At 39.3% G+C, this 21,043-nt stretch overlaps 1 protein-coding gene across 8 annotated transcripts in view; it reads right to left on the bottom strand.

Annotated features, from left to right (window-relative positions):
* The window catches only part of LOC124555023 (phosphatidylinositol 4-phosphate 5-kinase type-1 alpha), a 319,011-nt gene that overhangs the window by 19,585 nt on the left and 278,383 nt on the right, over positions 1-21,043 (bottom strand). For 5 of the 8 annotated variants that reach the window (XM_047128770.1, XM_047128771.1, XM_047128776.1 and 2 more), the window contains 2 exons: positions 13,629-13,729; positions 9,877-10,550 (listed from right to left, as the gene is read on the bottom strand). In XM_047128770.1, coding sequence (XP_046984726.1) covers positions 10,422-10,550; positions 13,629-13,729 — 230 coding nt within the window. In that variant the 3' untranslated portion in view covers positions 9,877-10,421. Of the gene's footprint in view, positions 1-9,876; positions 10,551-13,628; positions 13,730-21,043 lie in introns of those variants that run through there. The other 3 variants (XM_047128774.1, XM_047128773.1, XM_047128775.1) reach the window with 1 other exon arrangement.

Here is a 21,043-nt window from a genome sequence, read left to right as displayed (position 1 = left end):
TATTTTCCCCTCATTGGCTAAATTCAAAATGTGCATGGCTCAATGAAAGACAAACTCAGAGTATGGACACCTGGAGACTAAAGCATCAGTTGCGAGTATGGCAAGCAATGTATCAGCCAAAGACAACGGTGTATTTCGCAGAGGTGTTGTGCCCGACAAACTGGTTCTGGGATTTGATCATCAAAAAGGCAGTGGAGATATGGGTTCTTGATGATCTTATCAAATGGGATAATGGTTTTCAACTGAGCTCTGCAAAGGATGTAGTTCTAGCAAGAATATGTCAAGAGCACTCATATGTGAAAGCAGTAAAGGCCGCGGATGAAACAGACAGGCAGCACCAGGATGTGTCGCCATGACCCTCCCTTTGCTGGGAGTCCATGACACCCCTTCTGGAGGCATGTGATAGTCCCAACCACTGCGGAAGAGACAGAGGAGCCTATGGTCTAGCTGCTCTAAAGATATGAACTAGACATGACTCTTGACACTTCGCCTGAAGATGAAGAGTAGCTAATTTGTCAAAACACCACCACAGAATGACACCTCGACTAGGCTGGTGATTACAAAGACTTCATCATTGACGTTTGCCAAGAAAGCATGAATTCCCATCTTTACATATTCTGCTATCTGCAACTTGTAATGGTGAGAGACTTTAAATCTTGTCCTGTTTTTGTGTACAAACACAACACATAACAACTTTTCCTGAATCAAAGTAACACAGAAAAAAACAAATACTTATGATAACCACAACAATTGGAGTCAGCCATTTCAAAAAGTAGAAAGAAAAAGGAGCATACACCATGATAGAAATGCTCTGAAAAAGTATGATTCCTTGTAACAGTTTACTCAATATTTGCAATAGTAATTTATGCAACATAAGCCAGCAAAAATGTGTGAAAAGCAGATAGCAAACATTAACAGCAAGGATATTAATGCACAAAAATGATAGCTCAATTCGACATAAGACTGAAAAATGTTTCCCAACCTATTTGCATGCCATGGTTGAAAATAATAAAACAGAAATAGCACAGTTGATTTATACAAGGTGCTCTAAAATTCCTCTAACAAACTGCTTGGACTTGTAGATGGGACTGAGTAGACAACATTACAAATTGGAGCCCATGTTTGAAAACATAACATTTGCGCCTTTATCAAGTTCATTACCCACAATGTCTGACTCTATTGCATACCCTTTATGCCACAATTATGCAATGGCCAGAAAGGAGTACCTTCACCATCAGCAGGTGTGACTGTGGTTCTCCAAGGAGACGCAGCACACCCAAACTGGAAGAGGCCGTACTGCATCACATTGAAGAGGACCTGTCAACGAGTACACAAGCAACTGTGTATGCAATGGATGTTGCTCCCAGTACCATCTTGTATGTTCTGCATGACCAACAACCACATCATGACCAACAACCACATCCGTACCACCTTCAAGACTCCATACCACCTCTGACATCCACATACATGGGAATGAGGCTCAAACCAGGTTAGAGGGGTAGGACATCAGCTGATCTGCCATTAGCACATGCCACGATTAACCTGCTGCATACCTACACAGAAAGCATATTTGCAAACAGCTGGGTTACAATTCAAAATATTGTCTACTCAGTTCGTAAGGACAATTATAGTGCACCCTGTATGTCATTATGTTGAGTAACTATCCCTGGAATGTTAAAATAGTTATTACAACACATAAAGCTCCCAATCCAGAACTATTTTGGTGTCACCACAACTATTACGATCATTACGATTCTGCCACCTAAGTACCTTGAAAATCAATAAATAATCATTATCGGCATATATTGGGAGGAATTATGACTACACAACTAATGCAACTATTTCGTTTAGGAATGTGATAAGTATATTTAACATGAAGTCTTTCTCATACATAATGCTTTAGCACTTACAGAGGAAGACAGTATAAAGTAATTTAAGTCTATCTGACAATATTGTGAAAACAATTTAAGTTTTCAGCCAAAGGCCTTCATTTAAAGGAGGAAACACACACACACACACACACACACACACACACACACACACACACACACACACACTCTCTCTCTCTCTCTCTCTCTCTCTCTCTCTCTCTGGCCGCTGAGAACAGACTGATTGGAAGGGGGGGGGGGGGGGAGAAGCAATCTGATGGAGGTTGGGGTAAGGAGGAGGTTGGGGTGGGGAGGGGGAAGGATAGCATGGTACACATGGGGAAAAGTGCAGTGTTGCTTGTGGGAGGATGAGCATACAGTGATGTGGTGGGGACAGGGTAAGGCCATTAGGTGCAGTTGAGTAGTTCGTGTGTGTGTGTGTGGGGGGGGGGGGGGGGGAGGGAGACAAAGAACGGGAAAGGAAAGAAGTCGAGGAGGGAAAAAAGACTAGTGGGTGTGTTGGTGGAATAGAATGCTGTACAGTATTGGAGTGGGAGCATACAAGAGGATATGTGGGTGAAGGACAGGGGCTATTGAAATTTGAGGCAAAGGGGGTTATGGGAACGTAGGATATATTGCAAGGAATGTAGGATATACTGCAGGGAGACTTCTCACCTAGCAATTCAGGAAAGCTGGTATTCATAGGAAAAATACATATGGCACAGGTTGTGGAGCAGTCACTGACGAGAAGCACACTTGTGTTGGGCAGCATGATCAACAACTGGGCGGTCCAGCTGCTTTTTGTTTATGGTATGGCAGTGGCCATTCATGCAGACAGACAGCTTGTTGGTTCTCATGCCCACATACAAAGCAACACAGTTACTACAGCTTAGTTCATAAATGGCATGACTGCTTTTACGGGTATCCCTGCCTTTGGTGGGATAAGTGATGCCTGTAACGGCCTGGAGTAGGTACTGGTAAGAGTATGTATGGAACAGATATTGCATCTAGGTCTATTGCAGGGATATGAGCCATGAGGTAAGGGGTTGGGGTTTGGGGTAGGTGAGGAGTAAGGATGGACAAGGATACTGCATGTGTTTGGTGGACAGCAGAATACCACTGTGGGAGGGATGGAAAAGATAGTGGGTAGGACATTCCTCATTTCAGGGCCTGAGGAGAGAGAGTCAGAGCCCTAGTAGAAAATATGATTCAGTTGTTCCAGTACTGGGTGGTAATGAATCACAAGGGGAGCGCTCCTTTGTGGCCAGATGGTGGAAATGTGAGAGGTGGTGGAACTGGGCAGACAAGGCACGGGAGATGTGTTTATATACAAGGTTGGGAATGTAATTTTGATCTGTTGAAGGTCTCAGCAGTATGGAATGGGTGGCAACTCTCAAAGAGGAGGTACTGCTGATGGTTGGTAGGTTTGCTTTGGATGGAGGTACTTATGTATCTTTGAGATGCAGGTCAACTTCGAGGATGGTAGCTTGTCGGTTTGAGGAGGACCAGTTGAAATGAATGGGTGAGAAGGTGTTGAGATTCTGGAAGAATACGGTTAGGCTGTCCTTACCCTCAGCCCAGATCATGAAGATGTCATCAATGAACCCGAACCAAGTGAAAGGTTTGGGATTCTGATTGGTTAGGGAAGATTCCACTAGATGGCCTGTGAATAGATTGGCATACGATGGTGCCATGCAGGTGCCTGTTTTTGTGCCACAGATATGTCTGTAGGTGATACCTTCAAAGGTGAATTAATTATGAGTGAGGATGTAGTTTGTTTTGGTGACCATTTTGAATTTAGAAGAAGGCCTTTTGATTGAAAGCTTACATGTTCAGCAGTCATTTTGTTGTGCCTGTCTGTGATTCAACGTCTCCTCTGTATGGTGAGTATTAATCTATCGTTTTCATAATTCAGAGTGTCCATATAGTCTGGGAACACTTTCAATTACGAGGTGCATTCAAGTTCTAAGGCCTCCAATTTTTTTTCTCCGGACTGGAAAGCGATAGAAACATGCGCATTGTTTTAAAATGAGGCCGCGTTCATTGTCAATACGTCCCAGAGATGGCAGCACCGTACGGCAGATGGAATTTTACCGCCATCAGCGAGAATGAGAACTGTTTTAAATACTTAAAATAGCGACGTTTTCCTTACTTGAACAGCATCCAATCATTCGTTTTCTGAATTTGCGTGGTGTGAAACCAATTGAAATTCATCGACAGTTGAAGGAGACATGTGGTGATGGAGTTATGGATGTGTCGAAAGTGCGTTCTTGGGTGCGACAGTTTAATGAAGGCAGAACATCGTGTGACAACAAACCGAAACCACCTCGGGCTCGCACAAGCCGGTCTGACGACATGATCGAGAAAGTGGAGAGAATTGTTTTGGGGGATCGCCGAATGACTGTTGAACAGATCGCCTCCAGAGTTGGCGTTTCTGTGGGTTCTGTGCACACAATCCTGCATGACGACCTGAAAATGCGAAAAGTGTCATCCAGGTGGGTGCCACGAATGCTGATGGATGACCACATGGCTGCCCGTGTGGCATGTTGCCATGCAATGTTGACGCGCAACGACAGCATGAATGGGACTTTCTTTTCATCGGTTGTGACAATGTATGAGACGTGGATGCCATTTTTCAATCCAGAAACAAAGCGCCAGTCAGCTCAATGGAAGCACACAGATTCACCGCCACCAAAAAAATTTCGGGTAACCGCCAGTGCTGAAAAAAATGATGGTGTCCATGTTCTGCGACAGCGAGGGCATAATCCTTACCCATTGCGTTCCAAAGGGCACTACGGTAACAGGTGCATCCTACAAAAATGTTTTGAAGAACAAATTCCTTCCTGCACTGCAACAAAAACCTCCGGGAAGGGCTGCGCGTGTGCTGTTTCACCAAGACAACGCACCCGCACATCGAGCTAACGTTACGCAATAGTTTCTTCGTGATAACAACTTTGAAGTGATTCCTCATGCTCCCTACTCACCTGACCTGGCTCCTAGTGACTTTTGGCTTTTTCCAACAATGAAAGACACTCTCCGTGGCCGCACGTTCACCAGCCGTGCTGCTATTGCCTCAGCGATTTTCCAGTGGTCAAAATAGACTCCTAAAGAAGCCTTCGCCGCTGCCATGGAATCATGGCGTCAGCGTTGTGAAAAATGTGTACGTCTGCAGGGCGATTATGTCGAGACGTAACGCCAGTTTCATCGATTTCGGGTGAGTAGTTAATTAGAAAAAAAATCGGAGGCCTTAGAACTTGAATGCACCTCGTACTTACTGCACAAGACCTAAACATTGTATATATGTCACACATATTGAATTTTGAAGAGAAACTCTGAAAGTTTTTTTTTACAAAAACATTCAATATGCAAACCATGAGTGACCCGGCAGACGTCAATACGGTAATCGAATTCTTGCCATACCTGTCCCAGCATGGCTTTGTCGACTGTGACAGTCACTTCCTGTATTCTATCCTGGAGCTCTGCTACATCATGTGGTAGAGGCGGTACATACACCTTATCTTTAATGTGTCCCTACAGAAAAAAGTGACACAGAGTGAGATCTGGTGATCGGGGAGGCCATTTCATGAAACAGCTGTCCCCTTCTGCAGCACAACCGATCCATCGATGTGGCAGCTCCGTGTTCAGGTACCCACGAATGCTTCTGTCAAAGGGCTCTCCACACTGTCATTGGAGCCATTTCGATTTCTTTGGACTACTCCTGAATGTCTCTCGTACGCGCTCCACATTCACTTCACTCACAGTGGGATGTCCACTACTCTTTGCCGGGCACAAGCAACCTATCGTAATGAATTTGTTGAGCCAGTGGTAAATGGCCTTCCTTGTTGGTAGCTTCTTACTGTACTTGGTTATAAACATCCTTTGAACAGCTGTAGCACACTTGTTTTTGTTGAACTCCAACATGCAGAAAGCTTGCTCTGCACCTGAAATTGCCATGTTTGCGACTAGCACTGACCATCAGCAAATATTACCGAACTACACTGTGGCGGTATACATGAAGGGGGAGGAAACAACTTTCAGGGTTTCTCTTCAAAATGACATATGTATGATATCTGTACAATGTTTTGTTTGGTTCTTGTGCAATAAATAATTGAAAGTGTTCCCAGACTTTATGTACACCCTGTACTGTAATTATTCCATCCTGGATTCTCCACTGTTTAAATTTGTTTGAAAGTGACTGAAATATTTCTTAGAAATTTATAGCCACAATCCATTTCGCACAAACTGGGTCACAGTAAAGAATCAACAGTTCTATCTACCACTAATTATATAACTCCCCTCTTCCATTTTTACAAGCTGTGGATATCCACTCACATTCAAGCCTTCACAATGCAAAAAATAAATGGCTTATAAGCAGAAATGATACTTATTTCTGAGCACCTGCAGTGCGGTATGAATATTTAAGAAAATCGGGTCTGTCGTCAACAAAAAGAAAATGTATTACATTATGAATTTCAGAACAACTGCAACTGTATTGTAGTGGAAAAAAATTCCACCATTTTGTCCATGTGCCTCATCAGATCTGACATTAATATGAAGCATTAAATACATATGTACATTTAATTCTGACTTCTCCCACTTTATTAAATTGATACATTCGCTATCCATAATTTATGCTGGTTGGGGTACACAACACAAGAAATAGAAAGCTGAGATTAAAATAACATCAGTAAGGTGGCAACTAAAAATGTTGTCACATAGCAATAATTTGAGAGAGATATTAATACCTTATGCCTAACATCTCCACTGTTTCTCCAACTAAAATGACTGATAGGAAACCAACTAATGGGACGATGAAGGAATGGTGGACTTTACATTAAGAGTTCCTCACATACATTATAGCAAACATACAGCCAAAAGCAACGTGATGCAGAGAACATGAACTGGAGTACACAATATCAGTTTAGGTTCTTAACTGATAGAACACACAGAGAAAATATGTTTTAATGTGGTAAGAAAACTAATGAGACATTAATATTGGGCAGAAATGTTACGGGTGTGGTAAGAAGACTAATGAGACATTATTAGGCAGAAATGTTACGATGGACATGTAAGATAGAGGTAAGATATGAACAGCTCAGAGAGAATGCTGCTGACATTCTGTAAATGTTATTGATGTGTTCTAGAATTTCTTCTTGTTTCCTTTTCTGTAGGTAACTAACAATTAGAGCACATAGTCAAAATGGATTGTGCATGAACTGAACATCAAAATAAAGTTAGTTTAAACTGAAAAACTGAAAGTAATGACACATCAAAACTTGCAAAACAAAGACTTGTACATTATCTGATCAAATGTATCCAGACCGTTATTACTGGAATTTAATTTGTGGTGTGTTCTCCCTTCACCTTTATGACAGCTTGAACTCTACTGGAGACTCTTTCAGTGAGGTGTCTGGATGCCTGCGGAGGAATAGCAGCAGTCCATTCTTCCTCAAGAGTTGAAACCGGAGAAAAAAATGGTTCAAATGGCTCTGAGCACTATGGGACTTAACTGCTGAGGTCATCAGTCCCCTAGAACTTAGAACTACTTAAACCTAACTAACCTAAGGACATCACACACATCCATGCCCAAGGCAGGATTCGAACCTGCGACTGCAGCGGTCGCGCGGTTCCAGACTGTAGCACCTAGAACCGCTTGGCCACTCCGGTCGGCGAAACCAGAGAAGGTAGTGATGTTGGATTCTAACTCATCCCAAAGGTGTTCCACTGGATTTAGGGTGGCAATCTGGGCACGCCAGTCCATTTGAGGAATGTAACTGCCTCACAGATGATGCTTTATGACAGGGTGCACTGTCATGCTGATACAAGCAATCATCATCTCCAAACTGTCCCTCTAATGAACACAATACAAAATGCTGCGTGACGCTTTAATATCCTGCCACATTTAGCATTTTCAGCACAATAAGGGAACCACACCATAACCATGAAAAACACCCCATACTGTAACACAACCTCCTTCATACCTCACTGAGGCACTATATGTAAATGGCAGTTAACATTCTCCAATGTTTGCCAAACCCAAAGACTTCCATCTGATTGCCACAAGGTATAGTGTGATTCATTACACCGAATCCTTCATTTCCTGTCATCCAATGACCAGTGGTATACCCGTTTACACCAGATCAAGTGTCGTTTAACACTGAATACACAAATGTGTGTGTGGCTTATGATGAGCTACTCAGCCATAAAATAACCCATTCTCTTTAACTCCCTGCCCACAGTCACTGTGCTAGCTGGACAATTGGTAGCACTTTGGAGCTTACAGGTGATTCCTTCCCCTGATTTAATACTATTATTCTTTTTACACAACTCCCCCCCCCCCCCCATGTTTGATGGTCCCTGTCCATCTGTACATGAGCTCTGTCTGGTCTTGGTTTTGCTGTGGTTGTTCCTTTGCATTTCCACTCCATAATCGTATCACCAACAGTTGATTTCAGCAGCTTTAGATTGGTTGAAATGTTCCTCATGGATTTGTTATTCAGGACACACAAAATGACTAGTGGGCAAGTTGTGTAGCTGCTTCTCAACCAACAATGCAACACTTTTTGTCTCCTTTTTACTGGCATGTCTGACTCTCGTGAGAACTATTGGCCAATTCTACATTACATGTGGATGACTGGAAACTTTCGATCAAATACTGTATATGGGTAGGAAGACAGTAAGATAGAGAGGGAAGTGATAACAAAGTAAAGAAACAGGATGGAGAAATTCTATGAAGACAAATTATGGCAGTTGTGATACAGCAGAAAAATGAAGCTGGTTATGGTGTAAAAAAAGAAAAGGGTTGTAGCACTGGCCTGTAAGATCAATTACACAGATACCAAAAACTGCATCTAGGAAAATGGAAATTTGTATCAACATAATGAAATTATAGCTTAACTAAGAAAGAATCGCAACAACAAAAACAGAAACAGTTGCGTTAGTAACAAGATTAAGATATATATATATATATATATATATATATATATATATATAATGGAAATCAAGTTTGAATGGAATAAGTCCATTACCAATCAGTGTAACACAGATTGTGGGTGAACACTACAATAGGAAAAAAAAAGGGTTTAGAAAATAAATATGTATATGACTAATACCTTTGTAATGATATATTTAACAACTGCAATTATAAGATTTGTAAAGACGATATTGATGTTCATTTGAAATGTACCTGATAATGAAAGGACACAGAAATGTGTATAAAAGTGTATCCATTGCTACAAAACAAAACAAGGTAATTGGTCCCAAGGGATATTGCCAGGTATAGGGTTAAGGTTATACCTCTACTTCCCATCCTTTTCTTTGCTGAAATCTCATATTCTACAACATAGTTTTTTAAAAAGAAGAAATGCAGTTTTCAAGTATAGTAGAAAGAACTGGTTGTCTATCACCAAAGGCGCCATACCAAAGTTTCCTTGGAATAATTTAGGTTAATAATAACAAATCAAAATTATATTAACTGGACTATATGTTGATGTCAACTCCAACTGAAGAAGCACTCTGAGGCCTATACTCAATATTAAAGTTTTACATGAAGGACACATTCTTAAAATAAAATACTTAGCAGCAAATATGGAATTCCTTCAAATGAAGACAACAGTCAGCATGATTGTACTGCGTATATTTCTCAAGTAGTAATGTATGCCTCCTCTATGTGGTGAGTAGCTATCTATCCATTCAATATTTTTGTTAATACAGAAGCAGTAATACAGAAGACTAACAGAGTTTTGAAAGATCAAAAAGAAAATGATTACAAGAAAAAGGTAACAGAAGGATGGCCAGCTGTAATATACAGACATGGAGAAGTTAAGAGAGAAAGCAAGGGCAAAAGGGCATAGGACAAGGAAAAAAGTATAGAAGGGAGAGGAATTGTGAAGCTGATCAACATAGTAAGTATCTCAAGAGAACAGAGACAAAGATAAAAAAACACAGTGTTTAGCATAAGTTCATCTGAGAAGTTTTACTAAAAATTTTAATTACAAATAGGCTCACAAATAAAACAGGCAACAAAAGTCCCACAAACATTTTAATTATCACCTTTACAGTGGAAAATGAATACATTTTCAACAAAATGGCACTTGTCATACTATAATCCAAGTGGAGAAGAAAACAAATTGTATACAGAGTCAATAAATGCTACGTTAAAGACTGCAATGAACTGTGGAAGCATCTACTTCTTCCATTTACATTATACAGCAGTTACATAGCTTTCAGTGTGGCCAATGCAAACAACTGCTGCTCATTTATGTGAGTTACTAATGGCAAATGTGATATCCAGTTGCAAAGGTAACTGATGCTTTACCACTTTCTGCCACTAGATCCTCCCTTTCATCCTCTCTGCCTTTCAAAACAAGCTTTTCTGAGCTGTGCAAATGAGACTTACATCTCTAGCACATGAAATGCTCCTGCAACTTCTCTAGTCTCAGTTTCCACAATTACCTGCCTCTCCAGAATCTCCTCCTCCACCTCCCCCCCTCTCCCTTTTCTGTCACCATATCAACCCTCTCCGCCAATAATTTCTGAGCTCTTCCAAATCCCCTAAGTCCTTAGGCTTATGAATTTCTTTTCATTTCTTATAATTTTTGTTTCATCCTTCTTGGGCACTATTCTCTCATCCTCAAGCCCCTCACTGTTTTTCAACCACATTGTATTTCCTGCGTAACACTCCTGCAAGGAAATGTCTTCATTTATGCACTGTATTATTTTCTCCACTGTGAGAGTAGATGTGAACTTTGTAGTAAAATAAAAGCAATTTTTGGTTATCAACACAGAACTCTGCCAGAAGTGCTTTCAGTGTGACTAACTGCACTACTTGGAACACGCAGAACTATCACATAGCTAATATTTTTATTTGTACAATACATGATAATGTTTTGCATACACATACAAAGAAGACAAACTGTAGAGGAAAGAAGAGGACTGGTTGTGTGAGAAAATAATAATAAGAATAAGGGATACATAGCAGAATTGACTATCTAACCAAACTGAGTGCCAAAGCGAGAAACCCGTGTTACCATGTTACACATCAAATGCACCAGAAGGGATCTATGCACTTCCACTTCATCACTCAGCATTTAACAATTCATTTATATTGCAAACTTCACTGTTATGAGAATGATGACCACATCTTGCACATTTAGTCTGGTAGTTAGTTTGTTATCAAGATCATGATCAGTGTCATTATATCACAGCCAAAGTATTAGAAGTGAAACACTCATTCAATAGATCTATTATCTAAGAATTATTTTTGTTCGGACTGTATATTTCTGTCTAAAGGCTATATTCTTTCTTTTGTGCAGAGACTTACATGTTATATCCCAAGCAGATATGTTGATTATATAAGGATCTCAACATGTAATCTTCCTTTTGCTCAATAACAACTTGATCATTGGCAAGTCATAAGACAGCAGGTTTTCTGTTTTAAATATTATTTGTGTGCCCAGGCATGAGCTTTTTATGACATTCACAAGATGGAGACGATACCCTCGTTTAATCACGATATCACAACGGAGTGATCTTTTGACTGCCAAAAGGCTTTTTTGTAATGAATGAATGCCAGGTGTGTGACTCATGGTTGAATTCTCTTCTTCTCTTAATCAGTATTTTCAAACAAAGTGTTTTGTTTATGCATGACTGATCCTTTCTAAACCCTGCTTATTCTTCAACCAACATAGCATCTGACGTAGAACGTAATCTTTCATTAATTAGTTTTTCATATACTTTATGAGTGGTGTTTAATAAACTTGCCCCCCAGTTGTCTATTGTTATTCTCCTTTCAATTTTTTAAAATGTAGATATCACCTATGCTTTCCTCATGCTATAAGGAATTTTGGAGCAGTGCCAGCATGTATTAAATAGGTGCAACAATGTTAATTTTAAAGGATTTACTGGCACATTTCAATAGTTCTGAAGTTATTCCACCGAAACAAATCGCTTTAGAGTTTTTTGATGTCCTAAGCAAATTTTCTAGTTTTTTAATTGTTACGTAATCAACACTTCTTTCTTCCAAGTTTGTTTTTACTTCCTTGAAGATGTCGCCAAATCATAGCTTTTTGTAATACTGTACCCAGTGAGTGACTGGTTTTAAATTCTGATTAACTTCTTCCCTTCCTTCTTGGCTAAGACATTTCTTTATTATGTACCTCATTATTTGTGGCCTGTGCACATTATCCTTTATTCTGCTAACAAATCTGTTCTACCACCCCTCTGGTGCTTATCACATAATATTCTGTGTGAATTCTGTTTTTATTTATATGTTATATAAGCTTCATTCCCCCCATCTGGAGGTACTTATGATGGGTTGCCTGTTTATCTTTTATTGGTTTTTCCTTTTTTTTTCTACTTTCTGATGTGTTTGCTTAACCCCTTCTTGTCAAGAAATTTGCTGACTACTTTTGTCCAAAGATTTTTTTTTACATTATTTCATTCAAGTTATAAAGTTTCACTGATTGGGACTGTCTGTATATGTTCAGTCAGTCTTTCCTGAAACATATCATGTGAACTTTCTTCCTGTAGTAACTAAACTTCACACATATCAGGTCTTGCTACTTTCACTGTGTTATTTCATACTTTCCTCAATGTTAGCCAAATTTCTATCTTCAAAACCATGATGTAATAGTTGCTATTAATTTTAAGGCCACTAAATACATGGGTACCCCTCTCACTAATGAAGCCATTTGTCTATTAATGATAACTTTCTCAGTTTGCCATTCAAACTTCTCTTCAGTCTCTACTAACTACCCACTCCCTTCGACACCACATTTTACGATTTGTGCAGTATGCTTTCCCATGATGATACTTTTCTTGTGTCCTCTCAGCCTAGATTACAAAACAATTCCCTTCATCTTAGAACAGTTCCAGTTTACTGACTTGCCATTCCCCATTCCTCTTACACACATCATAAATTAACAATATTCTGTAAGGCTGATAAAGGGGATCTTCGTTTGGTGCTCATGCCTACCTTATGAATAGGTTATGAGAGAAGTTTCCTACACTTGTCTTATTACGATTTCATCCCAAGCAGTTTGTGTCCTCCTTCAATAGCTTACTGAAGAATAAGAGACTAGATTGTGAGAGACGTATAGCACCAAACATATGAAAATCTTTGAGAGAGAAAATCTCTCCAAAAATTAAGAATGCTGATATGATATGCCAAGTACAGAGATAAATGATGCAATTAAATGAAGTCATACATCTGAATAATAATAAAATGATGACATTAAAACTGCCACCAACCACACAACATACTGATTATTCTTGTTTCATTCCACCACAAATTTTGTTACGTAAATTAGGAACCAATCACATACTTACATTACCACTCAACACTACGTTGCAAAAGATGGGATCTATTATTAGTAAACAAAGACATTTCAAATTAGTAGCTTCTTCCCTACCACTAATCAGAAAAAACACAAATCTCATACTTTAATCTTAGAGTCTCAAAATTTTTTACTGCACTATTTGTAACAAGCACTCCCCCCTTTCACTCCTTTAGGTTTAATGGATATGAAATTAAGTAGAGAGGAAGAAACAACAAAGCTGATACAATCATTCAAACATTACTTCCACGACATTTTTTGCATTTCATAAAACTGAGCAAATCAAGTCCTGCAGCCTATTTAAATGAAGGACATAATTACTTCCTACATATTCATTCACAAGACACATTGCTCAAATGAAATAGTCTACTCATATTCTATGACTATTTATGTGGATGTATGTACTAGTATGAGAGGTGCTCACCATTTCTGAGCTGAGACAATCAAGAGAATCTTCAAGGGAGGCTGATTTAGGTCCTTCGTTGCTACGAGGAGTGAGGTTTCTAACCGATGTTGCTGCGCAACCTAAGCATGAAATAAATGAATGGATAAATAATCATACATAAAATGCTAACTCAAAGAAGAGGACAAAACTAAAAAAGCCTTATCACATAAAGATACATGCTAAAAACAATATCACCCAAGGTGATGAAGAATAATTATATCCTACAAATAAAGGATAAGCAAGGAGTTGCTAAAAATGCAGAAATATTGAATAGTTTGAGCTAGAAAGTAACCGAGGACAATGTTTTAAACTATTTTCAGTCTGTAAGCACTTAAAAATTTTTTTAAAAATATTTAGCTTCACCTAAATTTATGAATCACGTTGTTTCCCACTGCTTCAACAATTCTAATATGATGTGTACTAGTACATATAAATAACTATGTAAGAAAATTAACATAATTAGTTCAAAATACAGGTTTTTAGTACTGCAAGTGTGACACACCAACACATTTTTGCTTAAGCTATAGTTTATTTGTTGCAGTAACAATAATTCATATTTTTGCAAAGTCATTGAGTCTGAAAGCTTGTTTAGCCTATGTGCTTTGACAACAGAAACAGAAGTGATTTCTTAACGCTTCAATGATTTCCCAGATACTCTACGTACTTCAGGACATAGAATACTGAAACTAAAGATAGTGGAACTATGCAAGTTATTTTTTTTTACAACTCTCTGTTTTGCAGTGTGTACTGTGTCAGCAATGGATCCCGCAATCTAGTGAAGAAGGATTTACAACAGATAACAACAATGTGAAGATACATACTTCTAACCTTTTTTCTTACATAAGTGACATTAATTCCGAGATAGAAATGCAAATAGACCTGTTATTTGCAAGACGCAAAACAACACTTCACAATGATAATCCCTAGCAAAAGACCAAGATATGCTATTGCAAAATAAGTAATATTACTAGTACTTTTTCTGCTAACAAGTCAAACACTTCTTCACCAATAGTTTAAAGTATGATGTTTCTAAATCTTCCCCACTCAACCAGCTCATCATTCTCTAATGAAAATAAGACTTGAACAAAATAGAAAGCTTCAGTGTTTATATTTTCAAGAGCAGGTTTTTTGCAACAAAAAATGTGCAAAATTTCATCCTTATCCATGACCCATAACTGCTGACCAACACTTGCAAAGAAAAGCATGATGCCTTTGCCTTTATTTTTAATAGTTTTAGAGTTTTGAATAGCAATGAGAAGGCAGCAGCTGTTGCAGCATCGAAGGAACATATAGAACAGATATTTTAACCAATAAACTTTTATGCTAGAATAAAAATTTGTGCTAGAATTAACATAATCTAATTTAAGACACGCACTAGTGAATTTACACTGCATAAATGCATATTTATCAGGCATTTTAATAGCATTATTTCTTAACCCCAATAAAACTATATTTAAAATTGTTAAAATAACTTGGGAAATTCAATCAACAAAACTATTAAATTATGAGAGAAAACTGTTGGCGTCCTTAGGGAGAAAGGAACTAATCATTCTGAATGCAAGAATGGAATTACAGAGTTGTGTACTTTTACTTTTGTATGAAACTGATTACAGTATAGAGGAAAGATGATTCGCATTAACTTTTAGGTGGTTGCTAGTTGACTATCTGAGAGACAGCCAATGTCTTTCAAGATAAAATGCACACATTTGAGAAATATATTTCAGATGTAGGTTAAACATTCTGCAGGCATTTCGAAATCATGCCACAGCTGATGCCTTCTCAGTGCGTGTCAAAACTCTAAAACTGTTAAAAATAAAGAAATGGAAAAATCTATGTAGGTGACGGAATGAAGTCATAAGTTTGCTTTCAGATGGTCTATAGTTGGTAGTAACTAAGAGGAATGTTAGGAAATTAAGTGATCCATGTGCCAGTTACAACACACAAGCAATATGGATCCTCCCCTACAGGTCAGAGGTTAGCACAAGGAACCCACCATCTGACTGACTTCAGATTATGCTACTCACTCCTGTTTTGCCTCTCTTTCTTCCGTCCCTTTATTACACTTGATGGATTTCTTACTTCCTTTTCTGTCCTGTATTTTGTCCTTACCACTGTTCAGCTTTGTTGTCCTGACTTGTTCTTTTTCTGCTGGAACTGTCCATTTCTGGCTCCTTTCTTTGTCTGTTTTCCCTGTCCTTACTTGTGCATTTAATGCCGTCCCTGCCATTTCAAATATTCCAGGCTTTCAAGTTTCATTGTTAATTTCCCCTCATATTCTATCCTACTGTATCTCTCACGACCTCAAAACCTGTGTGGATTTTCTATTTGATTCTAGAAGTGTGGTGTTTCCTCTACAGTTCGATTAAAATTACTTGATAGTTGACATCTGTCACTTGCCTTTACAGTATTGCCACATCCGTTGCCAGCTACCTCTCGGTTATAGACAACACACGAACACAGCAGGTCACTTCACAAGTGCTGTTAACATATAATGTGGACCAATGTTAGAAGCAGCTGTCACGAGGTGTGATGAAAATAGGGGATGCTCTGTCAAGAGCTGATTTTAAGTGAGCAATGAATGAACTGCGGTATGTGATGGGTTTTCTAGCCTGGAATTTAAACTCGTGCCCTAACCTCACCACACTCTCATGATGTGCAATGCATCTGATAAAACGGTGATAGATAATCTGCAGCAGGACTAAAACCACTAAAACCACAATCACTTTGTTCACGGCATTTAGGCTAACTTCAGCGAATGAACTCAAGACAGAAAAATTTCATAAAATCTTTGTTTGCACATTCATCTTCTGCAACAAAATTTCAGTTTTAAAGCTAAACTGAACTGTAATTTTGGTTACCTGAAACTATCCTCACACTGGTTACACGGGGTGCTGTGTTACTAAGCAATGAGCAGTTATAGTTGGCACTTGGTTGCAGATTATATGTTACTAAGCAATGAGCAGTTATAGTTGGCACTTGGTTGCAGATTATATGTTACACAAGCAGGTTACAAATGAAAAAAGAATGATAGGAAGAAAAATGGGAGAAAATAAAAGGTCAATACGATGATGAAAATGACATAGCGAAGTATTAGAAACAAAATAAAATTACATTTAAACCAGTTAATTGAATAAAAATAATAATCAAAGCCTTTCAATTAGATTTAGAAGAATAAAAAAATTTGCTGCATTTGATGACTTTCAAACCTTCAATCTTCTACCCGTGAAGTTTACACGTTAATCACTCAGCTATGCCATTACAGTACATAAGGCTCTTATATTTAAGACTCTCATGTCTGAGTCACAATGATAAATTGACAGACTTCAAAAATTCAGCTTCACACAATGTCGTACAAAGCTCATCCAATGCAAGCCAATCTCTGTGATTATAATAATTGTATAAATCACATGGAATTGCGTCTCGTGCAGAATGATATAGCAGCGTTTGGTTAGTGCTGTGTATGAAACATGTATTTCATTAGCATCATTGTGTGTGTGTGTGTGTGTGTGTGTGTGTGTTTGTGTGATAGAGAGAGAGAGAGAGAGAGAGAGAGAGAGAGGGAGAGAGCACATATGCGCGTGTTGCTTTTGTTGTAAGTTACCGTGTGATGAAATAGAAAACAAAAGGGTCTGACCCAGGACTTGGGATCCAAACACATCAAGAATGAAAGCTGGAGGAGGAATCTGAAGTGAACTAATTGTTGGGCAGTTTGGCAATGGCAAAGGTTTGGGTGTGATGTTAAGCATAAAGACTGAAGGAAACCAAAACTAGCTCCAACGTGTGAAGTGTCAACTGTCAAGTTATTTTAATCGGACTAGAAAAACTTCCTCTATCTGGAACAAGATTTACTGGATGTAACAGTCAACAAAAAATGGCATTAGCATGGCTGTAAATGAAAATATCATTCCAAAATGTTTGGTTTTCAAATGAATCACATTTTCATCTGGGTGATCATAACACAATCTAATGCTGAAAAGTTTGAGCAGACTGAAAACTGGAATGTTGCCTTATCATACTAGTTACCATTTTCGTTCTTCTGCTTTTGCTTAAGGGTTAGAATTACGAAATGAATGGCTTATGTGGGATGGCCTCCCAGACCAAATACTGTTTCAGAATTTCTGACTGCCAATTTTAATTTATTTCATTTTAAATAAATTTGCAGGTCATCATCCGCAAGAACAGACTGGGCATCCGAATAGTTATGATTTGAATTCTTATGATTCATTTACTAATTTCTGCACAGAAAGGTTTCCCCTTCAAATCTAACTGCAATCTAGGATGTGCTAATCATTGTGGCCTGTGGAAGTGCTGAGGATTTTCATCCTTAAGTTATCACAAAATTGGGTGCTCAAAAAGTTACTACATGTTTCAGCAGTCACATCAAATGTGTGACTCACAGTAAATAACCTTCATTTAACTTTTACACGGGTTCCATTTTACCTTCCTGTATCGTGACTGAAATAAATTGTTTGGAACAGAAACAAATGTTGGGCTACTTTATTTGCCACCTTGTATGATGAAGTTACTTCTTCCCACATTACAAATTGTGTACCCATGACAGGAGAGCCCTTATAACAATGAAAACTTGCTTTGTGAATGTTAAATCCAGCTGATATATGCCTGAATGAAAAATTAAGTCTGGTTTGAAATAAGAACTACCCAGCTGTGATCACTTAACAAATTTTCAAACACCAAAACATCAGTTTTTATAGATGTTTAATGATTAAATGATCTAACATTCTTCGCATCTAGCTCATAATCACATATTTCTCTAATTCTGTCATGTGTTTTCTCACAGCCAATAACTTTATATTCTGAAGTGCATCAATTAGTTCCTATGGCTTCTTAATCATGCCTGTTACAGTCTGTTCTTTGGTATTTACAAGCTTTAGCAGTAATCAATTACTCCATCGCATACAGTTCTGAATTATTTAAAATAAACTCATTTTAATCTTATTTGTTTATTAACTTTTACAAAAGAAATTATAGTTTTCAAAACTACTTAAAATTGTTTTATGTTCATCTGATCACAGTTTTAATGAGTATAAGCCTTCATACCATGTAGTTATACACTCATCAAGAAAAGTTTTGCCTCACCCTGGTTCCCAGAACTCCTGAAGATAGACGTTGGCTGTGGATATTGTACCACAGACAAAGTCCCTTTGACTGTTCCAAGATGTCACTAAACTCACCCAAAGATGTAAACAACCATGCATGAGCAGTGCCTATTAGACAGAGGGGGTCCGACAGCCGATCAGTTCCAGTCATTCCACCAGGAAGGAGGTACACGGCTCGTGTTGTCTGTAGTTCAACTGAGCCTAGATGGTCAATACCGCAGTTTGATCATGTCCGCATTGTTGCTTTGTGCCAGGAGGGGCTCTCCACAAGGGAAATGTCCAGGCATCTTGGAGTGGACTAAAGTGATGATGTTCGGACATGGAGGAGATACAGAGAGACAGGAACTGTCGCTCACGTGCCTCATTCAGGGCGCCCAAGGGCTACTACTGCAGTGGATGATCGCTACCTACGGATTATGGCTCAGAGGAACTGTGACAACAATGCCACCATGTTGAACACTGCTTTTCGTGCAGCCAAAGGACATCGTGTTACGACTCAAACTGTGTGCAATAGGCTGCATGATGCACAACTTCACTCCCAACGTCCATGGCGAGGTACACCTTTGCAATGACACTATGCAGTGCGGTACAGACGGGCCCAACAACATGCCAAATGGACCGCTCAGGATTGGCATCACATTCTCTTTGCCAATGAGTGTCGCATATGCCTTCAACCACACAATCGTCCGAGATGTGTTTGGAGGCAACCCGGTCAGGCTGATCGCCTTAGACACACTGTCCAGAAAGTGCAGCAACGTGGAGGTTCCCTGCTGTTTTGGGGTGGCATCATGTGGGGCCGATGTATGCTGCTGGTGGTCATGGAAGGCGCCACAGTGGCTGTACGATATGTAAATGCCAGCATCTGACCCACAAAGCAACCATATCGGCAGCATATTGGCGAGGTATTTGTCTTCATGGACAATAATTCACGCCCCCATCGTGCACATCTTGTGAATGACTTTCTTCAGGATAATGACATTGCTCAAGTGACCAGCAGGTTTTCCAGACATGAACCCTATCGAACAAGCCTGGGATAGATTGGAAAGGGCTGTTTGTGGACAGTGACCCACCAACCACTCTGAGGGATCCACACCGAATCGCCATAGAGGAGGACAATTTGGGCCAACAGTGCCTTGATGAACTTGTGGATAGTAAGCCATGATGAATTCAGGCACGCATCAATGGAAGAGAACATGCCACTGGGTATCAGAGGTACCAGTGTGTACAGCAATCTGACCACCACCTCTGAAGGTCTCGCTGTATGGTGGTGCAGCATGCAGTGTGTGGTTTTCATGAGCAATAAAAGAGGAGCAAATGATGTTTATGATTCCAATTTTCTGTAAAGGTTCTGGAGCTCTTGGAACCAAGGTAATGCAAAATCTTTTTTTGATGTGTGTAATTAAAGTGCAGTTAGTCACAGAGAGAATTATTATATGACAGTGGAACTTGTTACATATGCTTATGCGTTCATGCGGAAATAATTTACTGTGGAGAAAAATTAGTTCCAATTTTGGCCACCAGGTGCAAATCTGGCATTGTACACTGTTTGTATGACAGTATGACATTCACACTGTCATTTCACAGGCCATGATGTGAGTGAACAATATGGCTATCGAGAAGAGAGACTGCACTCTTAGTGAAACTGTTTTATGTGAACAGTAGCAATTACAGTGCTGCATAGAGATAGTATTGTCGCCTGACAGGTCTGAGGAGAGGTCCAAGGTCATTAAATGCTTTGAAGAAGATGATAATGAAATTTGAAAACACAGGTGAGCTTGGTGTGGTACCTGGTAATAGGAAGGCATCCTATCCTGATGGAAGTTATTGACAAGGTTGCTGTTGCTTTAACTGACCATGCAGCATGTACCTCAACAGTGCTGGTGCTCCTGCAGTTTCATGAAATTTGTCCATCTCACGGTCAGCAGTACGGAAAGTGTTTGGTCCATATATACTGGTACCCGTGCAAGATCCAGACAGTGTAGTGACTGAAACAGTATGCTCTTTGGTTTCCAGCACAGATTGTAGTTAGTGACATGTGGCCGGGCAATATTTCATGGAGTGACGAGGCACACTTTACGATAAAGAGTGCAGTGAATACAAAGAACTGCTGAATTTAAGGTAATGTTAAACCACATGCGGTGCCCAAAGAGCCACTGCACTCTTCCTATGGGACTGTGTGGTATGTCCTCCTTTGAAGAGAATCCACCATAAGCGCCTGTCAGGTGTAACATGAGATCTGCACGTTATCGAGACCTCTTGTACAGCATGTGATTCCTA

Source organism: Schistocerca americana, chromosome X (genome assembly GCF_021461395.2).
Source record: "Schistocerca americana isolate TAMUIC-IGC-003095 chromosome X, iqSchAmer2.1, whole genome shotgun sequence".
Classification (NCBI taxonomy): domain Eukaryota; kingdom Metazoa; phylum Arthropoda; class Insecta; order Orthoptera; family Acrididae; genus Schistocerca; species Schistocerca americana.
Note: the sequence above shows the minus strand (reverse complement) of the source record. Positions and strands in the feature narration are given on the sequence as shown.